This window comes from Syzygium oleosum, unplaced genomic scaffold (assembly GCF_021117445.2).
Source record: "Syzygium oleosum isolate NSW1041296 unplaced genomic scaffold, Sole_v2.1 Sole_v2.46, whole genome shotgun sequence".
In the NCBI taxonomy this organism is placed as follows: domain Eukaryota; kingdom Viridiplantae; phylum Streptophyta; class Magnoliopsida; order Myrtales; family Myrtaceae; genus Syzygium; species Syzygium oleosum.
This window is the reverse complement of record NW_026607530.1, coordinates 99,232-124,911: the sequence shown is the minus strand read 5'-3', so window position 1 is coordinate 124,911 and position 25,680 is coordinate 99,232. Positions and strand designations below refer to the sequence as shown.

At 41.4% G+C, this 25,680-nt stretch overlaps 2 protein-coding genes and 1 pseudogene across 3 annotated transcripts in view; all 3 read right to left on the bottom strand.

The window, feature by feature from the left end:
- The window catches only part of LOC115665190 (disease resistance protein RPV1-like), a 70,714-nt gene extending 45,873 nt beyond the window's left edge, over window positions 1-24,841 (bottom strand). The window contains exons 1-6 of the mRNA XM_056306582.1: window positions 24,670-24,841; window positions 23,636-24,243; window positions 22,214-23,351; window positions 21,704-22,063; window positions 20,033-21,619; window positions 19,859-19,932 (exon numbers count right to left, since the gene is read on the bottom strand). Coding sequence (XP_056162557.1) covers window positions 20,147-21,619; window positions 21,704-22,063; window positions 22,214-23,351; window positions 23,636-24,243; window positions 24,670-24,753 — 3,663 coding nt within the window. The 5' untranslated portion in view covers window positions 24,754-24,841 and the 3' untranslated portion in view covers window positions 19,859-19,932; window positions 20,033-20,146. The remainder of the gene's footprint in view (window positions 1-19,858; window positions 19,933-20,032; window positions 21,620-21,703; window positions 22,064-22,213; window positions 23,352-23,635; window positions 24,244-24,669) is intronic.
- On the bottom strand, window positions 3,788-9,822 carry LOC115669494 (disease resistance protein RPV1-like). 2 transcript variants are annotated; one of them, XR_008815404.1, is made up of 6 exons: window positions 9,226-9,822; window positions 8,922-8,973; window positions 7,344-8,429; window positions 6,950-7,195; window positions 4,448-6,445; window positions 3,788-4,220 (listed from the first exon to the last, which is right to left on the bottom strand). XR_008815404.1 is itself a non-coding variant. In XM_056306584.1 (5 exons), the coding sequence occupies exons 1-5, from the start codon at window positions 9,744-9,746 to the stop codon at window positions 4,841-4,843; spliced, it is 3,510 nt and encodes a 1,169-aa protein (XP_056162559.1). In that variant the 5' UTR covers window positions 9,747-9,820; the 3' UTR covers window positions 4,407-4,840. The 2 variants fall into 2 exon arrangements, 1 of the variants encoding a protein (XP_056162559.1); XM_056306584.1 differs by lacking the exon at window positions 3,788-4,220 and having other exon boundaries at window positions 4,407-6,445; window positions 9,226-9,820.
- Window positions 4,407-25,680, bottom strand: part of LOC115694141 (disease resistance protein RPV1-like) — a 39,167-nt pseudogene continuing 17,893 nt past the window's right edge.

The following is a 25,680-nucleotide window of genomic DNA, read 5'->3' as shown; positions in this document are numbered from 1 at the left end:
TCCTTTATTGCAGTCTAAAGAAAAATTCGCAGTGAAGATGCAGAGCTAAGCATGTACTAGCTAAATCGACAGTCCTCACACAGACATAACGACCCCCCCCCCCCCCCTAAAAAAAAAAAAACAGAGAAAGAGACTCACAAACATGGGAAGAGGAACCTAACGGCTTTTTCAAATTTATCATGAAAGTACAATTAAGTCATAAAACTTACAAAAGTACGATCAAATCCTAAAACTTTTCAAATTTATGTAATCGAGTCATTCGGTTACTCCGTCTAACTTGGCTTATAGAAAACACCGACTTGGCTTTTTTAATTTTTTTATGTCCTGCATGGCAATGAAAGGGCTAAAACATGAAACATAAAGTTAAAATGACGTCATTTTTGTCCAAATTTAAATTTTAATACAAAATTTATTTAAATTAAATTTAAAAAATAACCTAAATATATATTTTTTAAAGGAAATGCGAGAACAGGCAGCAAGGGCTCGCTACCACCGCCCTATAATTGCTAGGAAGGTCCGGTGATGGTGGGGGGATGGTTAGCAAGGGTCGCTGGGCCCTAACCAGTTGCTAGCAAGACTTGTCGATCGCAGGTGCGGGACCCTCACATAGATCTAAGCAAGGATTGCCAACCCTCGATGAGGTCTGGCTGAGGGCCGCCATTGGCGAGGGTCGGCCAGACCTGGATGAGGGCCTTCAGGCCCTCACATGCAGTCGGCAAGGGTCGTCGACCACTAGTCGGGGCTCTGCGACCCCCGCCGACCCTTCCCCCCACCATCGCCAACCCTTCCCAACAATTGTACGGTGGCGGCGGCGATGGCCCTATTCAAACCTTCCTTTCTATTTTTTGAATTTAGCTTATTTTAATTTTGGAAAAAAACCACCAAAAATCCCAAACTTTGCCACCTGTGACACATTTACCCCGAATCTTTTTTTGTGACATCAAAAACCCCAAACTTTGCTTTTTATAACACATTTACCCCAAATGTATTTAGTCCATGGGCATTTTTGTCTTTTTTGCTTTTTCTTTTTCTTTTTCCATTTTTTTCCTTTCCGTGAGGGCCCTCGCCGGCCGTCAGCGAGGTCTCTCTCGCGAATCCCGCGAGGGCGGCCCTCGCCGGCGTCGGGCGAGGGTCTCCCTCGCCGGCGTCGGCGAGGCGGCCCTCGCGGCATCCAGCCGAGGGTCTCCCTCGCCGGGCGAGCGAGGCGGCCCTCGCCCAATTCAAGCGAGGGAGACCCTCGCAGGCATCGGCCAAGGGCCGACCTCGCTGAGTTGGGCGAGGGCCGCCTCGCCGGCGTCGAGCGAGGCGGCCCTCGCCCTATCTCGGCGAGGGCTACCTCGCTTGCCGGCGTCGGCGAGGGTTGCCCTCGCACGGGCGAGCGAGGCCGCCCTCGCTGGGCGAGCGAGGGCGGCCCTTGCCGGATCCGGCGGGGCACCCTCGCCCGGCGTCGGCGAGGGCCGCCCTCGACGGATCAAGCAAGGGCGACCCTCGCCGGCGTCGAGCGAGGGTCGCCCTTGCCAGATCGGACGAGGGCCGCCCTCGCTTGATGCCGGCGAGAGCGGCCCTCGTCAGATCCGGTGAGGGTCGACCTCGCCTGAGTCGGGCGAGGGCCGCCCTCGCTCGCCCAAGCGAGGGTGAACCTCGCCCGACGCCGGCGAGGGCCCCCCTCGCCGGAAAGGAAAAAAAATGAAAAAAAAAAGAAAAAGCAAAAAAGACGAAAATGCCCATGGACTAAATACACTGGGGTAAATGTGTCACAAAAAGCAAAGTTTAAGGTTTTTGGTGTCACTAAAAAAAGTTCGGGGTAAATATGTTACACGTGGCAAAGTTTAGGGTTTTTGGTGGTTTTTTCCCTTTAATTTTTTATGACAAAAAAAAGAGAATTTAGGTTATTTTTAATTTAATTTAAATAAATCATGTATTAAAAGTCATATTTGGACTAAAAGGAATCGTTTTAGCCACATCATTACCACACAGAATAGAGAAAATATTAAAAAAGACACGTCAGAATTTTCCGTTAGCCAAACTTGACGGAGTTAACGGAATAATTCGCCTGCACTAATTTGATAAGTTTGAGGACATGATTACACTTTTGTAAGTTTTAGGACTCAATTGCACTTTTATAACAAGTTTTAAGACTCAATTGCATTTTCATAATAAGTTTTAAGACTTCCAATGCACTTATCTCTGGAACTTTTTACACTTTTTTTCTTTAAACAAGGCTTGTGGAGTGATTAAAACAAAACTCGATGATGACCTTGGGCGTGATGGCCCGTGCCCGTGATGTAGTCGTAAGCCTAGGTTGGTATCTACGAGTATACCAATTTGAGATTTTTGACAGTATTAGCTATTAACCACATAGAATCTACCTCTCTAGATATGAAGACTCCTTCCGATACCCAGGTGTTGTCGTTCACGCAAGGTTTGGTCGATTGGAAGGAGACGTTGACCATAAGTGTGTTCGAAGCCGACATTCTTGGATTGAGCAAAGAGGGTTGCGCTGAAGAGGATTCTTCATATCAAATTATCAATGGAAAGATAACCGGGAGAGAAACAGAGCAGAGTGGTTCTGGAAGACGCACATTTAAGTTCTGCTCGTTGCGGTGTGGTCATCCTCATCGTGCTCAACAAAAAGGGGGTCGTTTCTAAGGGTATTTTCGTCTGATCACCATCAAATGCTGTGTGTTTAGACATTCAAGCTGTGGAAATGGTGCCGGCCATGGTTTATTTGACTTCTGAAATCTTTTGGCGAAGGAAGGAGACCATCAAAATAAGATTTTAAGGAAATCGAAATGCATTACGACGGATGAAAATTTATATTAATTTGAAATTTCTGGCATTGGTGACAGATCGAAATTGGAGTATAGCTTTATATGATTTGAATTTGATTGTTTCACATTTCTAAAGATTAAGCAGATGAGCTAAGTGTGCTTACCGAGTTACATTTGTTCATTTAAAAGTTACAGAACCAATGACTTAGCTAATGATCCATCATCTACTTGTCGTTTTGTTGACATGTTCTTGTTCTGACTTATTCCCACCTTCCTCCATAGTAATGAAAATGCAACAATGCAACGATTTTCTTTATCAAGTTTCATTTCCATTCAGTGTCTTTCTAACTCACCAAACATGACAAGAAAGACATCGTGATCCTTTTTTTTTTCTTCGGTCGGAATCGTGATCCTAACTTCACTCAGCTGCTTTTTAACCAAACAAGCTCCGCATCAGTATGGATTTTGAAATGGTAAACAAACCGACACCATACTTGTCAAAGATATCCAAGATCTGTGTATTTCTACTATAATTTGAAAGCTTGGAAGGAACTTCAAGGACCAAATTTTTCTATGCTCTCTCTCTCTCTGCCCACTGGCCAGTGAAAACTCACCCAAAAATTCCATCTCCAGTTCCACCATGTCCTCCTAGCCTGCTACATAATGCTGAAGCTTCTTCCCTAATAACAGGCAAGAAGCTGCTGCTGATATGTTTATTATTGTTCCCCCAGCAAAAACCAATCAGCTGTTCCAGTTACCAACTTTCATTCAGATTTCATCTGTTCTGAATTCCCTGTAGCCGCAAGCCAAACTTAACCAAGCAAGCTCTTCCTTTCAGAGAACACCTTTCCCTCACAGGCTTAATGCACGCTTCTCGCTCTTAACCTGGATACTAGAATTCCCTGCTCTCCATTCACTCTACATTCACATTTACTCACGGAGTACCAAAAACAGTGGGCACTCAGAAATGACTAGATTGAGATAAGCCATATTAGGTTGAAGGGGAGAAGCAGATATAGGATCAACAAAATTGTGCACCAATGTCCAATACCAACTCAAAAAGCTCAAGCTAAACAAAAGTTACCTAAAACAACCTATTGATGATCTTAAACCAAGATGAGGTAAGAAGCCGAAATCAATAACCACTTATAATCACTACTAGATCCTTTCTAACCAGCTTGCCCTCTCTGCCATCTGTGTTTTGAGATAAATGTCCCTCTTGGTAGTTATTGTGACAATGCTTTCATTTAAGTAGGGTCATCCTTGTCATCTGGGGTGTGTCACACGCATTACTTCAGCAAGAAAACAATTGAAATGTTCTCGATACAAATGTGAGTCCCAGCATGATGGAACTCATGTGTTCGGGTTCCCCAGCTGTAATAGACATCCACTCTGGGCTAGTTTAAAGACTAAAATCTGTATAGTGCTGCCTCTCAGATTAATCTGAACCTAAGAAGCAACATCGTTCCATGAAGAAGAGTCTGTATGAAACATACAAGGCTCATAATTCTTTCTTCACAGGTGATGAGCAAAAGAACATCGCAACTAGGTGCTTTGCTTAACTACTCACTGACCTTGAGCAAAAGAGGTGCACATCTTACAGTCAAATGAATTGTAAATTTGGGTACCATAGACAAGATAATAAATCTCAAGAGAAAATCATTTGGTATAATTACCTCATCTAAGAATTGGACATGCCTTTGACAAAAGAAAATTCCTTGCAATGCCTCCAGATTTTCCAGATCTCTTTGGAGTTAGATCATTCCGAATTTACAGAAATGACTAAGTCACCAGTCGAATGAGAGAGACTGGACAGAAAGATGGGTTGGTAAAAGAGGAAGGAGTATGAAGGATCTGATCACCTTTCAGGTCGTGCAAGGGTGCATGTTTAGGGCACTTGGTTCCACTTTGACAGATGGAGGTCTTTAAAAACTTTTGGTGCCAAATTTCCAATTACAGCTCCAGCAATTTTGGAGCCAGTTTGCCAACTCAATTTCGCAGTGGACTTCAATGATGCTGCCCTCCACAGCTGTATGGTTTGATTGTGTCCACTCCAGGAGCACAGGACATCAACTGTTTATTGAACGCTCCATCACGAGCTTTAATGCATCCTGTACTTGCTGTGTGCTTTCTGCCTCGCATTCGCTAACACGCAGCACTTCCAAGGAGGTTAACTCCATGAGGCCTTTAACATCAGGGATCATCCTGCATCTTTGGACTACCAGGACATTCAACATCTTCAAGTTTGATATATCGGGCAATCCACCAAGTGAATCACAGTCCAACAAAATCAAACTTCGTAAATCTCTTAATTGGTCAAGCCCATTGAGATTACGTATTTCACAGTGCGTTATATTCAAGATTTCCAGAGCAGTAAGTCCTTGAAGCCCCTTAATCTCTTCTACCACAGATTGGATGAGATTTAGTTCTGATAGTTTCCTCAGATGGTGAACTGCTGGCAATTGCCTCAAAGACAAACAACGTCGAATAGATAAAACGGACAATGACAAGGGAAGTTCCGGCACTATTTCAAGATTCACACCAGATAGAACTAGCTTCTTAAGATGTGTACATGAGCAGCAATCATGCCCAAGTTTCAGTTCCCTGATTCGAGAATGAGACAACTCTAACATCTTCAGTTTTGAGAGTACTATGGGCACAACTAAGAGATCTCTCGATCTGGATGTTGGCTTCATCCGTGTTGAGGGACATATGAGCTCCTTAGGATCTTTATCACCCAGACACATCTCCTCCAACTTCACTAAATTCTTAAGATCTGGCAAGGTCTTCATCCTTTCAGAACTTACACGTAGACAAGTTAAACTGGACGGAAGCTCTGGCAGCGCTTGAATCTGGTTGCATTGAAGTAAATCAAGAGTCTGAAGACAAGAAAGACTTCCAATTTCCGAAGGAATGCCAGAGATAATGGAATGTCCCAATCTCAGTATCCTCAGACGATCTAGACTCTTAATAGCAGTTGGAATGGCTCCCTTCAAACTCTTACAATGGGAAGCATGTAACTCTTCAAGGTTGACCAAATTTCCAATTTCTCTAGGCAATTCTCTAATTAAGCAAGAATCTATTTTTAACACTTTTAAATGCCCCAAGCAAGTAATTGAATTGGGCAATTTAGATATGCATGTCCCTGTTATATCCAACTCCTCTAATGAGTCTCCCAAATTGCGAATTGAATCCGGAAGTCTTCCTATCCAACGACAATCCTTTAGAGACAGGATCTGAAGTTTCACCAGCTTTGCAACTGAGTCAGGGATTTGAGTAATTTCTGCATTTTCCAGTGAGAGTTCTGAAAGAGCTGTCAAGTCACCAACTGAATCAGGCAGGTGACTTAATCGGAGACAGTTGGAGGCACTAAAAACCTCAAGTTTCTCCATGTAACCCATTGACATAGGAATTTCTTGCACGGAAGTCCCATCAATAAGGAGCTCCTTAAGAGCTTTCATGTGACCCAGTTCAATTGGCAACATATTGAGTTCATCGCAGAACCTCAAATTTAAGGTAGTTAAGCGTTTTAAATGACGGATGGAAGGATCTAACTTCATTAGTCGAGAACATCCTTCGAGAATCAATATCTCCAAGTCTGGGAAAGAGGACAAGTCGGGGCTTATCAATAGGTCAGCACAACCAGTAAGATTCAAGACTTTCAACTGCGGCATCTGCAAAAATAGCACAGAAACATGAATTCGTACAGTGAACAAATCTTTAGAGCAAATAAAGTCCAAGGCTCTGTGTTTTTTTTTTTTTTGGTAAGGAAGTCCAAGGCTCCGTTTGTTTTGAAGAAAAACAATTTCTGAAAATATGTTTTCCATTCTTACAATCCTGGCATAGTTTAGGAAGATTTCGGATGGAAAATGTTTTCATAGTCAAAGAAGATGCTTATCTAGATTCTAAAGAATAACTTACCCTTTCAACAATCAGGAAATCATTCCCCTTAACTCACTCAACCTACGAATTCCACCACCACCATCGTCCACACGCCCTCTAATTGTTGTTGGCAGGCAACCAATTATTTCCTTTAGTATTTCAAGAGTAACATTCAGTTCTGTACTTGCCATATGCCGGAAAGTGTCATGTCTTAAATCAGTCTTCATAAAAAGCTTTCTGGTGAAAACCTATTCATCAGGGAAACAGTTTCATGAAATAAATAAAGCTTAACCTACCTTGATTTTTCTCCAACCTCCCCAGTCTTCAGTGACTTTGCTCCATGATAGATCAAGAATGACTAATTTCTCGACATGAAAATTAGTAGCTTCAAAATCTCTGGTGCATCCTTGCCATTGAAGCCACTTCAAATTTGGAAAAACATTGGCAAAATCACCAACAACTTTTGCACAATCCAAGATAAGAAACCTTATGTTTGGCATGCTCTTAAAATCTCTCGCATCAAAGTTGAGGTGGTCTGTCCCCTACAATGGAAAAAGTATTAAGTGGAGAAAAACTGAGAAAGAGCTAAATAAGTCAACATTAAAGAGAAAGGACAATTTCTCTACACTCCAAGGCTCGAGAACAGGGTAAGGCATGCATTCCGCTATAGAATTACACAAGATACTGTACCTCCATCTTCTCCGTTTTCCAGGCCAATTCCAAATTGCATAACCTTCCTCGCGTTCCTGGATGTAGATCATCCTCTTTTCGTATGATTTGTTGGCCGAACTCCCTTAACAGCCTGTGCATCCCTAGTTCATTATCTTTTCCAATTTTTACCAGGGACATGACATGGAGCGCAACAACTCCATCGGAGGGGGGAAAATTGGGATTATGCCACATAAATGAAGCAATTCGACCATCCACATCAGCAGGGAGGCATGCAATATCAAGAAATATCTCCTTTTGCTCTTTGCTCAATTCTTCATAACTAACCATCAAAATCTTTTCAATATCCTGGCCAGATTGCAAAATTAGCTCACAAAGCGCAGCCAGTTCTTCTTCTCCTTTTTCATGCAAGAGTGAACCAATTACTTCAACAAGTAATGGGATCCCATTCACAGAGTTGATTATACCTTTTGCAATTTCATCAAGATATAGAATTGAAAATTCTCTTGGCAGTGCATGCTTTCTCAAAAGCTCAAGAGCTTGATCATTATTCATCACGTTGATACCGTAAACATGAGCCAACCCTCGAGGTATGAATTCTGGAAGAACAGATTGGATACTAGTGGTGACTATTATCCTAGATCCATAACCAAACCAATCAAACTTCTCTCCAACAATTTCGTGGAGATGCGACTGTACCTCCACATCATCAAGAACAATTAGGACTTTCATATTCTGCAATATTCCTTTAAAAAAGTCGATTCCTTTCGCAACTTGATCAACATCGTACTCTCGGTTTAGGATATCAGACATCAACTTGCTTTGCAAACGCCGAACACCTCCAAGTTGTTTCACTGTTGCCCCAATATCTGCAAGGAAACTACCACCGTCGAAATGAGAGGAAATTTGCTCATAAATGACCTTGGCAAGAGTCGTCTTGCCAACCCCACCCACCCCCCAGATTCCAACTATTCGTACATCACTGACTTCTAAATCAAGTAAGTCCATCATGTCCTCCACTTGTTTGGCAATTACCACAGGGCTCTCCCTATATGACTTGCCAATAAGTACCACTGGTCCTTTTGCTTCATCTTTCTTTCGAACCTCCTACGCGAGCAAATAAATTGTGAACAAGAAAGCTGCTGCGGGAAATGAAAAAGTGTAACAATTGGATTTAATTTTCCTTTTATATCTTGCTGCACTTCAGAAACAACACAGAAATCCACCAGTCATATCCTAGTAAATGACCCCATCTATGTCGATACAACACTTAGACTGTTTAACAAGTTAGGATATAGCATTAAATGGAAGGTAATCAACCTTCGGATGATTATACTCCATTAGCAATAATGTCCCAATCTCTCTAGAGATACAAAATTCATAAAAAACGATGGCTGATTACTTCCACAACTGGACCTCTAAGGTGAGGTTGTTTGCCATGCCATGCACACTACTATATAAGACTAGCATGTATAGTCTTACATCTCATACTTAAGGTGAACTCTAGCAAGGAAATATATTCAAGCAGTTTCTGTTATCAACTACTGATAAGTAGAAATGAAAGTCACACATGAGTTTATTCACATGCACACGGTTTACCTTCAGCTTGACCGTGATTGCTTCAACGAGTTTCCTCATGTCGTCAATCGAGCTGCCACAGAAGTAAACCGTTTCAGTTAGAAAAGAAAAGGGCACGAGTTTAACAGTAGGGCTGATACTATATGACAAAAGCAATAACCACTCCTATTGAACTGCGGAACAACAATTTGAAGTTTATTTCTACTTAAAGCGCAACATCAAAAAACGAAGCGATCAGTTGTTTCTATTTAGAGTTTAGCGTTGCTATACTAGAAAACCATTTATGAGTTGCAAACCCTCCTGTAATAAAGTCTCGGCCTTTTACCTGCTATATCCCGTGACCCATCCAGGTAATGAAGCAACCTGTTTAAGAGCATCTTCCCACGCGCTTACTTCCTTGGACCCGTATCTCTTCTCGTGCATCGATAGAGTACGGCGGTACCGAGGGGTTTCGAGCCTAACATCACAAGGTTCCACGTTGTAGAACATGGGGAAGATCGTTTTCCCACCACCCGATTTGGCCTTGCTGTCCACCATTGCCGCAAGCTCCCGGAGACACCGCGCATTGGAAGCGTAGTCTTCGGAGAAGATGGGGATGCAGATCTTGGCCCCGTCGATCGCTCTCAGAATCTCCTCGCCAATTTCTTTACCGATTCGAAATACACCGTTGTCTCCGAAGACGCGGATCCCGGCATCAACCAAGCTCCGGTACAGGGATTCGGCGAAAAAATAGCAAGTGTAGAGTCCACTGGAACTCAGGAACACATCGTAGCAGTCGGTATCCGAGGCGGCGTCTCCGCCCATCGGTGCTGCTGCAGCTGCTGAGTACTTCCTCTTCTTCTTCATTGCAAGGATCAGAACGAGGAGGATGGCAAGCGCGCTCTGGGATTTGCCCTGATCGCCTCTCTTGTTTTTTGGCAGAGTCAAATCTTTGTAATCGAATCCTCAATCTACGTATAGCCAGTCTGTCTCATTTGTTCAAAGTTGGTCCGTGGCCCCCGCTGACATCCATGTGACGTCCGACGTGGAAATACGCCCTCAAAAAAACTATTATAAGACAAAACTTATTGCTTCTATCAAAAAACAAAAAGGAAAAGACCTCCAAACATTCTAAATTATGCCATCTGTGACAAATTTACTCTAAACTTTTTTTGTCACACGAAAAACCCAAACTATGTCATTTGTGACACATTTACCCCATAGTACTTTGGCCTATGGGCATTTTTGTCTTTTTTGCTTCTTCTATTTTTTTTTTTCCTTTCTTCTCTTCCCCTTCGCCGGCCGGCGAGGGCGGCCCTTGCCGGCATTGGGGTTGGGCGACCCTCACTCGATCCGACGAGGATCGCCTTCGCCCGATCCGACGAGGGCAGCCCTCACTCGCCCAGGCGAGGGTCGCCCGACTCGGGCGAGCGAGGGCTGCCCTCGCCTAGGCGAGCGAGGGACGCCAGCGAGGGTTGCCTGAGTCGGGCAAGGGTTGCCCTCGCCCGCCCAGGCGAGGGCGACTCTCGCTCGACGTCGGCGACCTTGCCAGATCCGGCGAGGGCAGCCCTCGCCCAACCCCAACGCCGGTGAGGGCAACCCTCACCGGCTTCCCTCTGCCATGGGCGGTGGATGGAAGAGAAGAAAGGAAAAAAAAAGAAAAAAACAAAAAAGACGAAAATGTCCATGAGCTAAAATACTATGGGATAAATGTGTCACAAATGGCATAATTTGGGGTTTTCGTGTCATAGAAAAAAGTTCAAAGTAAATTTGTCACAGGTGACATAATTTGGGGTTTTTGGCGGTCTTTTCTCAAAAAAAAAAAAAAAGAGGGAATCTGGAGAAATAGAAAGGAATACGCCAAGTGAGTGAGAGAGAGAGAGAGAGAGAGAGAGAGGAAGCAAAGTTGGTGGAACGCTTGGAAGCTGTAGTTGCGGCCTCAGCAGTGCCGCCGCCAACGTCCGCGATCTCGGGGCCATCGTTGCAAGCACACACACTCTCTATCTCTTTGCTGTGCTCGAATTTAGCATCGCATGACTCATGTCAAATCTTTCTCTCTCTGAAATTATGTAAATTATTCTTGTTTGCTCATAATATTCAAGATGATATTCGACATATATCAAAATCCTCCTTTATCTTACAAAATCTGTGAAAGTATAATAAACAGGAAACGGGGGACATTAGCATTAACCCATTATTTTACAAGTTTTGAAGAGCTTTTTTTTTTTAATGGTACTCTTAGCTTTCATTGACTAAAGGGTTAATACTACGAAAAACCCTAAACTGGTACACCTGTGACAAATTTACCCCAAACTATTTTTTTAACCACAAAAAATTCTAAACCAGTACACATGTGACAATTTTACCCCGAACTATTTTTTTGACCATCAAAAACTCTAAACTGGTATACCTGCGACAATTTTACCCTAAACTAATTTTTTAATACTATTTTTTATTTTTCGAATTTATTTTTATTTTTTCTCTTCTTTTCTTTTTCCTTTTCTCTTCTTTTCTTTTTCCTTTCCTCTTCTTTTTTTTTCCTTCATCTTCAATCTATTGCCGGTCGCCGGTCCAGTGATTGACCATAGGCGAGGGTCGCTAGCGAGGCCAACCTCACCATTGCTGGGTGAGGCCGACCTCACCGGCAACTAGCGAGGTTGGCCTTGCCCCACCCCTGGCAAGGGGTTGTCCTTGCCATCGCTGGTGAGGCTCAGCCTCGCTGGCAACTGGTGAGGTCGGCCTCACCCAGAAGTGGCGAGGATGACCCCTCGCCAGTTGCCGGCGAGGTCGGCCTCGCCCAACAATGGTGAGGTCGGCCTCACCATCGGCCGACCATAGGTTGAAGATGAAGGAAAAAAGAAAAGAAAAAAAATAAAAAAAAAATTAGTTTGGGGTAAAATTGTCACAAGTATACCAGTTTTGGGTTTTTTGTGGTCAAAAAAATAGTATGGGGTAAAATTGTCACATCTGTACTAGTTTGGGATTTTTTGTGATCAAAAAAATAATTTTGGGTAAATTTATCACAGATGTACCAGTTTAGGGTTTTTCAAGGTATTAACCCTTGACTAAATGGAAGACTACAGGTTGGCAACATCTTTCAACAGTAAATCTCTTCCCTTGGTGACGCGTTCTAAAATAGTTTGCAGCCAAAAACTTGATGTTTGGTTATGTTTGCATTGCCCCATAAAACACTCTATAAGTTGTTGATCCATAGCCTTCTTTTAGGAAAAATGACACAAATAGTTCATGAATTTTAACCCAATGTGCAATGTCATTCCTGAATTTTTAATTTGTTCAATGCGGTCCCTAACTTTTGGTAAATGTTCAATCTAATCCATATATTATACAAAAACATTTAATTTTATCCTTCTATTAATTCAAGTTAACGGAATTTATTCATTTGGTTTCCAATATAATCCATATATTATACAAAAACATCTATTTTTATCTTTCCATTAATTCAAGTTAACAAAATTTGCTCATTTGGTTTCTAATCCGACAAGTTCGAATGGTGGGCAAAAAAATAAAGTTGCACATGAATAATCAACATAAGATAATCAACTCCAATGAAGATATAATAATCCATGCCATCAAATTGAACAAATTAAAAAGATTATTATATTCTAATTTAAGTTGATTATCTTACGTGAATAATCACGTGTGACGTTTTTTTTTTTACAGTTCAAACATACCGGATTAAAAGCCAAATAGTAAATTCCGTAAACTTGAATTAATGGAAGGATAAAATTGGATGTTTTCATAAACTTTAGGGACTAGATTGAACATTTATAAAAAAAAATGGGATTGCATTGAACAAATTAAAAGTTAAAGAACGATATTGTAAATTAAGCTAAAGTTAAAGGATCACATTGAATAAATTAAAAGTTTAGGGGTGACATTGCACGTTGGGCCAAAGTTAATTAATCATTTATGTCATTTTTACCACTTTTTATGCTGGATCTTCCTATTCGATTCAAGGGCCAAATTTGGCTATCTTCAATTGCATTCGAACTTAAAGGAATTGCCAAAATCTTGTGGGCATCGTGTTCAGGAAAATGCTCAGAGACAGCATCATAACTTTCCAGCTTCTCCAATGGACTCCATTTATGCCTTCTGCAGAGGACCACCAGTAGTTCGCAATCTTCTTTTCAATCATTCCGCAGACAAATATTGGTATTTTGAAACAAAAGACAGCTTAACTTGGGATGGCACTCCTAAATATCCTCCTGCACCTTGTTAAAGCGGTACTCTAAGAGTTTCTGCAACATTTATCTGATGACTCTCTGGACAAGCCTTACTCAAGGGAACCCCGGATTTGTTTAGGTTAGTTGCTTGTGCAGACGCATGACAACATTGATTCAAAATGTTCAACAACTCCTAACATTCTCCGATAGATCTCTTAAGGAAGAAGATCAGGTCTTCAGCAAACAATAAGTGGGACAAAACAGGGCATTCTAAGGTCAATCTTATTCCTTTGAGCCAACCTATGATTAAGATTGATAGGGATTCTGCAACTAGGATAAACGGACGAGTAGAGAATGGATCTTCTTGTCGTGAACCTCACAACGTAGGAAATACGGGAGTAGTTCTCCATTGAACTTGTTGCCGAAAGAAACACCAGAACCAGTCACGCAATGCGTGATCCAATAGAACCATATAGAGCAGAATCCTAGCTTCATACAATAAGCCCTTACAAAGTTCGACTCCACCTGACCATAGGCCTCATGTCTAATTTGTGCACAGCAATAAATTTAATCTTCGTTCACCTTCTTCGTAAATGGTGCAACACTTCACGCACAACGAAAAATTATTTTGAATTTCACGCCCCGGAACAAAGGCGCCTTACACCAGAGAAATCAATTGAGGCATTAATGTTTTTTAATCGATTCGCTAATACTTCTGCTATCACTTTAAAAGAAAAATTGCAGAGGCTAATTTGGCGATATTGAGTTCTGCATTCCACGGTGGCACTATGACAACTAATGTAATATGGGTTTGGTTCAATCTTAGATATCAAACTGCCCATATGAAAATAACTCTTGTCTCCCGATTTCTTTGGTAGAACAATCCATTCATTCCGTCGGGTGCTTTTGTCGCTCCCATCCCAAATATCGGATCTCTTCCATCAACAGAGGTCTAATGAGTCCAGCATTCATCTCAATTGATACCACCCGAGGGCATTGATTTATAATCACGTCGAAATTTCTGTACTCCTATGTTGAGAGCAAATCGCTGAAGAACTTGGTTATTATTTCTTTTAGTCTTCCAGGCATAGCACACCGAGTCCCTTCAGTGACTTGTGATTGAGAAATCTTATTCCGTTGACGTCTTTAGATAGCTCAAGCATGGAAGAATTTGCTATAGTGATCACTCAATTTCAGCTATCAAATCCTAGACCTCAAATGCCAATACTGCTCCTCTTGCCTCCGAAGCTGGTCAAATCTTGCTTAAATAGATTTCGATCTCTCTCTATCAAGCTGGTCTGCTCTGTTGCTTATCAACTGAGTAAGCTGTTATTGTAAGCTTTCAACCTCCTTCCTAGCATTCTTGAACTTCTTCTTACTCCAGGATGCCAGTGCAGAGACTCTGTTAATTTATCACAGATGTCGTTGGAAGAATCGGTAGTATCACTCTATTTCTTGTTATTTAACCTGGATACTCATCATGTTCCTGCCATAACTCTTCAAACTGAAACTCCTCTTCCCTCCCGGGTGGTTCAATAGAGCAAGTCAAGGTTAGAGGGCTATGATCCAAGCCACAACAGCTTGATCCATTCTTTCTCGAACATTCGCCAACCCATCCCTATTATAGGACATTGTGAAGCAGCATACGTTATTCTCTAGGTTCAATACTGACAACTATACAAGAACTGTCTGAATATTTCCAGACGGAAGTTCTGTGCTTCACTCCTCCCATCCTTCTCCCTGTGATATAACACTTATTTAAAACCTCCTACCATGGCCTAGGCTAGGTCTGAAGGTGCATCTAAATTCTTCAGATGATGCCACAGATGCTAAAGATTCCGGCATTCCATAGGAGCATGAGGTACCGTTAATCTGAATGCAGTTCTTCTGTCATTTATGTCTACCTGCACATCTATATACTAATCATCAAAAGACCGGCTTAAGACTTATCAGGGTTTAGGACTAGGACTAGCCTTGTTATGAGCACTACCCGATGGCAGGACTGGCACCTCCACATCCAAATTTCCATTCCACAACACGCATAGCCCTCCTGGTCCTGGTAATCCTCTCGAGTCACAAATGAACATGTGGCGGGACTGGTGTTCAACCCCCACTAATGAACGTTGCACCTCGAAAACCTTCGGTCCATGACATGTCGAGGTGCAAACCAAAGAGAGGGGAGAGAAAGACGAAATGGAGGGGTATTGGGGGACTAGAATTCGTCTTCGTGTTTGTTTGAGATTCTTTGAAAAGTGCGAAAGTTTTGGAAATGTCAAATTGATAGAAGCATTGTGATTTTGAATTTGAACCCTTTGAAGCTCGCAGCTATTTGTAGGATGTTCTTGGTTCTGTCTGATTTGTTTTCAAGGTACTTTCTGTTGGAGTTGGCGAATACTTCGGGGACCCTTGTTTCTCACACCGGATACGCCCACGTGAGCTTAGGGAAACTGAAGTGTTGTCCGACGACATATGACCCATGCGTGCGGAATGCGGGGTTCGGGCAGCGCCCCTGACACTGTGGCCCCTGCCGCCCGATCACGGCGGGGGGTCTCGGGGGCGCTACCCGACGGGGGTTCCGCCTCGACCGTCAATGGATCGGCCGCCCTGCTCGCCGGTGAGCGGCCAAGGGGGCTCGGGGGCAGCGCCCAAACCTCAACGGGTTTGGGCTGGCCCGTATGGTGCGAGATTAAGAGATTTCATATAGGTTTAGGTTTTGGGCCCGTTTGGGGCATATATATATATTTTACTCGTTTTTCTGATTATTGTAACGAGTTGAGTGGCTATAAACCGAAAACATAGTGAAATCTCTTTGCAGGACGTAGCCCTAATCGAGGGTGAACCTGGGTAAATTCGTGCATCGTCTATTTTCTCTATTTTTCTGCGTGATCGTTCTGTTTCGGTTCTCGATACGTCCCTTCACTTTCAACCCAAATCGAACTATTATAGATTTGGAAAAATCTCAACCCAAACCAAATCACAATTCAAACCAAACCGATAACTTCGGTTCATGATCGATTTGGTTTGTTTCAAATAAATAACATCAGGCCAACACCCAAATAGATTAGTAATATGTTAACTAACCGGTATGCAATATCCCCATCCCTATGAAAATTACTTTAATGATCTCAACATTGAGAGAGCCAAAGAAAAATAAAGATGTTACTAGGGGTATAACCGAGTCGAGTCATATTGTCCAAGCTCGAGCTCAACTGGACTCATATATTTGATGACCGAAACTCGACCCAACTTGATTACAACCAATTTGCTCAAGCTCGAGCTCGAAAAAGCTTGAATAACATATGTTTATTGTACACTTTTGATGATACCAATGTCTATTTTTAACAAGTAATTAACGTTTATAACAGAAACTCTATTAGCTCCTGCACCCGTCAAGTTGTGCACGCGAGCTTGAGAATCGGCAAGCTTGAGTTCGATTCAACAAGATCTTCGAGCAGACAATCGAAATAGAACGCCATGCATCTGGGTTCTCCTTCTTTCCCGGCTCATTAGCCGGTCCAACCGTTGAAATCTCCGTATGCCCTTCCTTAAATTTCTTCACCCCTTCAACAGGACCAACACATCCAATAACTGTTAGTTTCTTAACCTTCATGTTAACAGCGCAATTCGATTAAGCTAAATGACAAAAAATTAGAAGAGTAAGTGAGTCTACGTGCATAGGTCACTAGGTTTGCGCCTGCGGGACCTTTGTTTGGGCCAGACATGGTAGTACTAGACGCGATAATGCTTCCAACCCATGATAGCAAATCTTCAGCCCATGAGACGAAGTCCAAAATGAAGACGTGTTACGTATTCACTTTCCAAAGAGACAAATCCAATCAAATATCCACGTTTGAAATATGCAAGGAAAAATAATAAAAAAGTTATAAACCTATTGCATTGATATCAATTCAGTTCTAAACTGTTTAATTAGGCCAATTTAATCCTAAACATGTTGACATTTATGTCATATATTGAGTCCATCCAGCTCATTTTAACCGGAAATCGTTAATGTGGATACCGACCGTCCTACGTGACACGTTGAGTACATTCAAGAGACTCGCTCTTCAGGGTTTCATTCTTTATTGTTGAACTAGCTTTGCGCAGTCTATTATATTTTTCAGAACTCCGAACGAATATTATCAATAGGAAGTAGAGATCCAACTTCATTCAAGAGACTCACTCTGCAGGGTTTCATTAAGCCGTCTTCAGCATAGAGGAGCGATTCTTCTTCACGTACTACCACAATAGAACAGTACATGATAAAGTGAGGTTACTCCTGCATAAGCTAGAGATTGGTACAGTCAATACATTCATTGACGCAGCTAAATGCAAGTGCCAGAGATCTTCTCGATGAATCATTCCACAATCAAATGAATCTACTGCTAGTAAGGCTTACTTATGTAGTTATTTCGACCAGGTGGAGCTTCCATGCACATATTCGTCACTTTGAGGATAAAAAAGCCAACTGTAGTCACTCAGAAAATTTGAAGGTGTTTGCGCGGCTGAAGGTTGTCATGACAAACAGTGTTCTTGGCTGTTGCTTGAAGGGAACACGAAAATATTTAAGGTGTCCACGTGAACAAAGAATCTAATGATAGACAAACAGTAATATTCAAGATGCTCCAATATTTCTCGTGACACGGTAAATATATCCATACTTGAAATCCATATCAAACAACATCTTCCAAAGGATACGTGGAAGCACTCTGCATTTTCCTCTCCTAGAAGAAGAGTTCGAGGTTTTTCACTTTATATATAGTTATAGTCTACATGTAGTGTCCCCATCATAGCAGAAGTTTAAGATAGAGGTGGCAAAATAGGTCTATAACCCACATTACAACCCATATTTAATAGTGTGGATCATAAATGGGTTGCCTTAAATTTTAAAAACATACTTAAATGAATCATAAACAGGTTAACTAGGTCTTCAATATGTATTAAATGGGTCATAAATGTGTTACCTAAAAACTTAAGTGAATTTTATTTTTAAAAAGTTTTCTGAATTTTATTTTTTTTTTTAAATTTCTGAATTTTTTATAATTTTTTTGTTTTCTTTTTACTTTTTATTTTCTTTTTCTTTCCTTTTTTTTCTTTTCTTTCTTTTTTTTTTCTTTCTTCCTCGGCCAATGGTAGGCCACGGTGACTTCCAATGAAGCTCGAGCCCATCGGCCTCGGGCGAGCGCGACCTCGCTGGATTAGCGAGCTCATCCCTTGCCTATGGCTGGTCACCTACAACCGGCCAAAGAAGAAGGAAAAATAAAATAAAAAATAAAAAAAATTAATTTTTTTGATTTTTTTTAAAAATAAAAATTATTAAAATGAGTGCACGGAGGAAAATCAAATCAAATTTTCCATACTAAACGGTAGAAAATATTTTCTAATTCATTTTCAAGTTTCAACTAAACACCGAAAAATATTGCAAAAGAAAATGACTTCAGAAATATCACATTTTCCTCAAATCAAAGACTCAATTTTAAAAAAAATTTATAAAAATCGTCCACTAAATTTGTATTGCATGAAAGTGTTTTAGTGATATAATTTTTTTTTAAAATCGTAAGTTAACAAATTTTCCTAAATTTGGTTAAATATGTAAGTGTTTAAGCAATATGAATGGGGTCGAGTCGGATTGGGTATGCGTATGGGTCGAAAAATTTACATTACAAATAAATTGATCATAAACGGGTTAATAGGTCAATTTGAGTCGGACTATTTATGACCCGACTCGATCCGCCCATTTGACAAGTGTAGCTTAAGACGATAAGATAACCCCATGATGTATTCTAGTTCCAGTTGCATCTTGGAGGCTTCCTCTGGAAAATCACCCACGAATCCCCATTCTCAATAGCGAAGAAAACAGAAAGAGAAAGAAAATGATCATCGTAGAACAGAAGCACGTAGGTTCTTCTCCTTATCACATGGCCAAATGTAGTATAATAAGCTTTTATGGTGGACAATCCTTTTTGAGAAACACGAACGAATTATTTTGGCCTTTGGAAGTGCTAACATCGTATGACCGTCGCATAATAAGCCTTCGAATAAGAGAGCTCGAGCACAGCGGATAATGCAGCACATCAATGTTTGATGGAAAAATGCAGTGCCTGATGGAAGTAGCAGAATACAGACTAGGGATCGGTGTACTGATTAGAACAGATATGAGACAATGATTACCCATTTGACGCTCGTTGCAACACCGACACACGGGTAGGGGAAATGCGCTATTATTGCTACTTTAAAGTTACCGACATCGTCCCAGATTGAGAGTTAAAACTCTGCAACACTACAGCTGCAACTCCCCTGTCAATCTTTCAAGCCTCGGCCCAAAAAGGAAGGAGCAGTATGCGACTCCACGCATCCGCGCTCGAGTCCCATCGGCTTATCTTCTCCACGTGCATCCCCCGGACTTCAAGGCTACAAATCTCCCATTCAAACAAAAGAGCCGGCCACCTCTCCTCCTCCACCAAGTAGTCTTTGCCCAATCATCGTTCTGATATTGAGTATCCATCCCAGCCCACCTGGTAAATTGCTAGTAAATCTGTCACAAACTTCTTCTGAATGACAAAAACGAGCGCACAATAAAGAAATTAAAATGTCAAGAATGTTTCATGATTTCATGCACAAAGCACTGGCAAATTAAATTATCTAGTAACAATCTTTTTTTTGTTAGTTTTATGTTGGTTCTGTGATCCAGTTACCGTTTATGCGTTTTCACTAAAAGAATAAAAAAAATATAAGAATTGAGAAATTAGAATCAAAAGCTAGTAGAAGATTTCAAAGCACAAACTTGCCCGTCCAAACCCACAAGGTCGGGCCTTCCAACAGAGAAGTTCCAAGCCCACACGAGGTGGAGAGAACACTGCACAGAAATTTGACTGCACGCAGCGTCTTAGCCGAAAGAGAAGAAGACCAACTGGTGCATCATGGAGTGTACAGATGTTCAAGTCGAGGAAAGCAAAAAGTAACAATATTTACCTTCCAGAAAAGCCTCCGACTTGTCATTGAAGATAGACCGAAGATCCGTTGTGCAGCAAGATCTTCACTCATAAGTCGGAATCATTCTTGAAGCATTCCCACAATATTCTGACCCTAGGTGCGAGCAACATAAGTGCCGACTATTTGTTCTTCTGGGAAACTATACCCATCGATTTCGAATGTACGGTTTGTTTGATCAGGTAATCCGGTCAATGAAGGGCAGGCGTCTAAAGTGAGCCTTCTAAAACGAGGCAAATTTTCCAGCCCATCAAGTGTTCGCACATAGCAGTGGGATATTTTCAGAAGTTCCAATCGCCTCAAATTATCAAGACTGACAGTCGCTGCCAGGAGACAGTTTTCGAGTTCTAATTCAGATAGACTTCTCACCGTAGAAAATTGTGAACATTGAATCACACAGCGCTGGAGGCACAATACCGATAAGCTAGAGGGTAGCTCTCTGAGGTCACGCAATTTTGCGTGGTGCAAAACAAGTTTTCTAAGTTGAAGTTTATTAAAATGTTCAGGTAGCTTGGTGATGTTTGAGAGGCACAACTCCAAGATTTCTAGATTCGCTAGTCTTGTTAACCATCCAATTTCTGGTGGCTCAGAGGAAGAATTCTTCATTGGATCAGTAGGATCAAAGTTATCACTCAAGTACAGCTCTTTCAAGTTTCTCAAGAAAGAAAGGTCTGGCACCGTCCACATTTTTTTGGATCCCCAGCGAAGAATGCTTAAACTTGATGGAAGTCTTTGCAAATCCCAAAGTTGGTCACATTCACTTAAATCTAATTGTTGGAGATCAGAGAGCAATGGAAGGGTCCAGGGTAGGCCAGAAATCTTGGTAGATGCTAAATTCAAGATTTTCAAAGAGGATAATCCTCTGATATCCCAGACAATCCACGCCTTCAGATTCCAGCATTTTGAAAGATCTATCTCTTCCAGCTTTTCTAGATTTTTTATATCTTTGGGGAATTTTTCTAAGTGAGTATTCTCCATCTTCAGCACTTTCAAATTTTTCAAATGCTTGACGGACCTAGGTAAACTAGCAATCTTGGTGCTGGATAGATCCATGACTTCCAGTGACTCAAGATTCCCAATGGAACCAGGAAGCTCAAGTAAATTCTGACAATTTCCTAGAAGCAGCCTCCGAAGTTTCTTTAAGGACTTAATAGATTCTGGTAGGCGTTCAATAGCGGCACCATCCAGTCGAAGATGCTCAAGAGATTCCAAGTGACCAATAGAGGGTGATACATGAGCCAAACTTCCACATTGGCAAGCGCTCAGAATCTTAAGTTTCTTCATGGACGCTAGTTCGAAATCAATCCTCTTAATGGCAGTTCCATCAATCAGAAGTTCTTCCAAATCTTTCATATGACACAGTTCTTGCGGCAAGGCGCTGACGAATGTGCAGAACTTAAGATTTAAGGAGACTAAGTTCTTTAGATTACCTATCAATGGACCAATTTGGGATAGTGCCGAACAACGTTCCAGGACTAATCTCTCTAAGTACATCGAAGCACGGAAGTCTGGAAAAGCATTCAGGTCACGACAGCTACTGAGGTCCAAAACTTTCAATTCCTTTGCCTTCTGCGAGAAAAGAGGACAGAATAGGCTCAGTTGGTGCTAGCTATCCAAATAATCCCAGGATACATAGACAAATATGCACTTTACCTTCAGGATTTGTCCCCATACTTGTGAACCTCCAGTGACCTTACTACGAGATAGATCAAGAATGACCAGTTTCTCCAAATGGAAAATAAGTAGTTCAGAGATCTGGCTGCACCCTTGCCAATCAAGCCACCTTAAATTTGAAATAACATTCTGAGAACTCCCTCCAACAGTGGCCGGGTCCAATATCTGCAAACGCAAGCGCCCTAGATAGCCGAATACATCCCAAGAACTCCCTCCAACAGTAGCCCTGTCCAATCTCAAGAACCTCAAGCGCCCTAGATGGCTAAATCTTTCACATCTAAAACATTCACTTTGTCCCTCGTCAAATGTGAGACCAAGGGCTTCCACACTACTAAGACTCTGCAAATCGAGGGAACTGAATAAGTAGAAAGGGAAATGAAATATAGCCATTCACGCTTCATTTTGGGAAAGAAAAATTAAGGAAAGGAAGTATCTTCAAAGATTGCTGACTGTGTTTAAACTAAAAGATCTTATGCTTGAAAAGTATACCTGCTCTCCATTAAGCGTGGAAAGTGCATCAACGTGATTCCATAACCTATTTCGGTTTCGAGGCTCATGGGGATCTTGCCTCCTAACAGTTTCCCTGCCAAACTCTCTTAGTTGATTGTGCATCAATAATTCACTGTTTTCTCCTATTTTGACTAAACCCATGTCACAGAGAATCATGATTCCTCTTGGATCATAGTTACATGCACACCACATGTACGGGGGAATTTTGTGATCCGTTCCAATGAAAAAACATGCTATATCGAGAAATATCTCTTGCGTCTCTTCATGCAAAGAGTCATAGCTTAACTGGATCACTTTTTGGACTTTATCTTCTGGCCTCCTTCTTAAGGTATCCAATGTATGTTGCCATATTCGCCTTCCCCCCTTATTCTTATGCAAGAATGAAGCTGTTACTTCAATAGCAAATGGAATACCTCCAATAATGCCAACAATGTCTTTCGACAGAGAATCATACTCATCCTCCTCTTCGCGAGTACACTCACGAAAAGCATGCATGTGGAAAAGTTTAAGAGCTTGAGGAGGCCCCATTTCTCCAACCTCATACTTATAAGCCACTCCATTTCCGTAACCATCAAGAACATTACTATTTCCAACCGTCATGAGAATCCTGCTTCCTGGGCCAAACCAACTTAGATCCCCAACTAAATGCTTGATTTGGTCAAAATGATGCACATCATCAAGGAGAATGAGAACTTTCATTCCTCTCAATGAAATTTTTATGGCTTCAGTTTTTTTGTCAAGAGTTTCTAGCCTTGTAAACTCTTGCCTTCGGAGGTCTGAGATTAACTGTTCTTGGAGGCCCATGAGTCCATTAAATGCAACATTTTCGTGAATATTTGAAAGAAAACTACAACGTTGAAAGAGACTATGGATTTTGTTGTACACAACCTTTGCAAGGGTAGTCTTGCCAATCCCTGGCATGCCGCATATCCCAAGTACACGTACATCTTTGTCATATACTCCGGTTGCCTGCTCATTGACATAGATGACACCAAGCGTTTTCATAACCTCCCGTACGCGGGGTTCCATGCCCACTAAACCGTCAGTCACATCTAAATCATTCTTCTTCAACCACTCTAGAATATCGGAAACAACTTTCTTTATGAGTGCACCATGACTGCCAAATGTGATGATGAAAATAAGGAATCATGATGAGATTACAAAATAATTAATAACAGTCTACGAAAATTACGAAGGAAATTATCCAGTTAAACCGTACTAAATTGACCAACAAGGACGATGCAGTGGGCAACAACAAGAAGGACACGGAAAGCACATTTACCTCATTATCAAAAAAAAATCCAGTCCCATCCAATTACTGATTTCAAAAACATTGTGCTTGGCAAAATTCTCATAAGGATAAAGCTAATAAAATTAAAAGGACAGTAAAAAGATGATTACCCAATTTCTGTATTCCGCAGATCATGACCCTTCGTCACAGTAATCTTTTCGAGAGCCTCCTTCCATTTTTTAATGACCTCGCGGTCAATTCCACGGCTCTCGTGTTTACTGAAGGACTCCCCAACACATCCACGTTGGTATTTTAAATCAGCGGGGTCAATATCATAGAAAATGGGCACGATCAGTTGAGCGTCTGCTTCGTTGCATTCAACCATTTGTGCCAATTCCATGAGACAACTCTTACTGGATGCATAATCCTTGGAGATAATGGGTATTGATATCTTGGATTGCTTTATGGATTGAACCAATGCATCAGGGATATTATCTCCAGGATCAAGTTCATTATCGTCTCTAAAGACAATGATCCTTGCATTAATCAGGCTGGTGTAGAGGCAATCTGCAAATCCCTTGCGAGTATCGGGACCTCTAAAACTCAAGAACACTTCGTAATTGTTTCTTGATGAGGTAGAGATGGATGACGGCGGCCGCGATGATGATGGAGGCAGCGAGGGCGGAGGCGGAGGCGGAGGCAGGGATGGAGGAGGCGGCCGCGGCGACGGAGAGGGCAGCGACAGCGGGGACGGTGAAGGCGGTGAAGAGACCAACCCCTGTAAAATGAAAAAGGCGAACTTTATCACAAGTTGCCACTTCGTTTTAGATAAATTTCGGCAGAGTAACAAAAGCAACAAGTGGAGGCATAAAGGCCTTGACTGGGATGTTCTGATCTGAGACAAATGAAGTTGCTTTAGAAAGTACAAAAAAAACCAAAACAAAAGGAAAGAAAAAGAGTTGATCCCATCCGATCTAGGTTCATTGACGATGTTCTGAAAAGGATATGAGATCTAGCCGATTTGAATACCAAATCAAGATCAAGAAATGTTATCCTTTATTGCAGTCCAAAGATAACGTTTGCACTGAAGATTCAGATCTGAGCATATACCAGCTGAATCAACAGTCCTCATCCTCACACAGACGTAACCCAGAAAAATCAAAAGAACGAAAGAAACGCACAAACACGGGGAAGCGGAACTAACCAGCTTTCTCACAGACGAGTTGGGGGCCGTCGCCTCCCTCTCTCGCTCACTGTCGATGCTACAGGAAGAGATCTTTCGCTTCATTTGAATCACCTCCCGAAGTTGGATCTTAGGATATCAGATCAAAAATTGATCAGAAGTGAATGCCAGGGGAAGATGCAAGACTCGCCAAGTCAATGCCAGTGGAAGATGCAAGAGTTGACAAGTCAAGCGAAAGGGGATTAAAAATGGATCAAAAAGATTAATTCCCTAAAAAAATCCTAAATTTTAGGTCTACTTTCAATTTTGTCCTGAAGTTTCTTTTTATTTAAAAATCCTCAATTTTCACTATAATCTCATATATGTCCACACAAGACTATTATTGTTCTAGAGTATTGATAAAGACGTAACTCACAATAATAAATTTCTAACTGGCATTGATATTAATAATTTTAAAGAAACTTGTTGTGATTTTTGGACACGTGAATAAATTTGAGGTTAAAGTAAAAGTTTAAATTTTTTTTAAAAAAATTTCGAGATAAAATTAATATTTAACTTAAAGTTAGGATTTTTTTAGGAAATTAGCCTTTCATTAAAAATTTGTACCGGGGGAGCGAGAAAGGCATGGCGGTAGAGAAAGTGGGTACGGAAAGCATAGAAAATGAGGTAATGGAAATTACCACACTAACCTCTATGATGAATGACTGAAAGTGGGGCAAAAGTCCCACGTCCATATTATACATAAAGTCTGATTTTAAATATATTGCCCGTCCTTTTCATTTTATAAAGTCCAATATTTAAAACGATCAAAATAGCTTTATTTTGATAGTCACTTTCTCAACCACGTTCAATTCCGTTAGCAGGCATTTTGACTGAAAAAAAGAAGAAGAGAAAACTAAAGAAAAACGTAGGAACTAAGGGTGCGCATGAATACCATTCTGTGCCCGGGCGCTATTTCTGAACAGAAATGATTTTTTTTTATTCTGTGCCCGGAAACAATTTCTGAGTATTTGAAGGCGTTTGATAAATGTC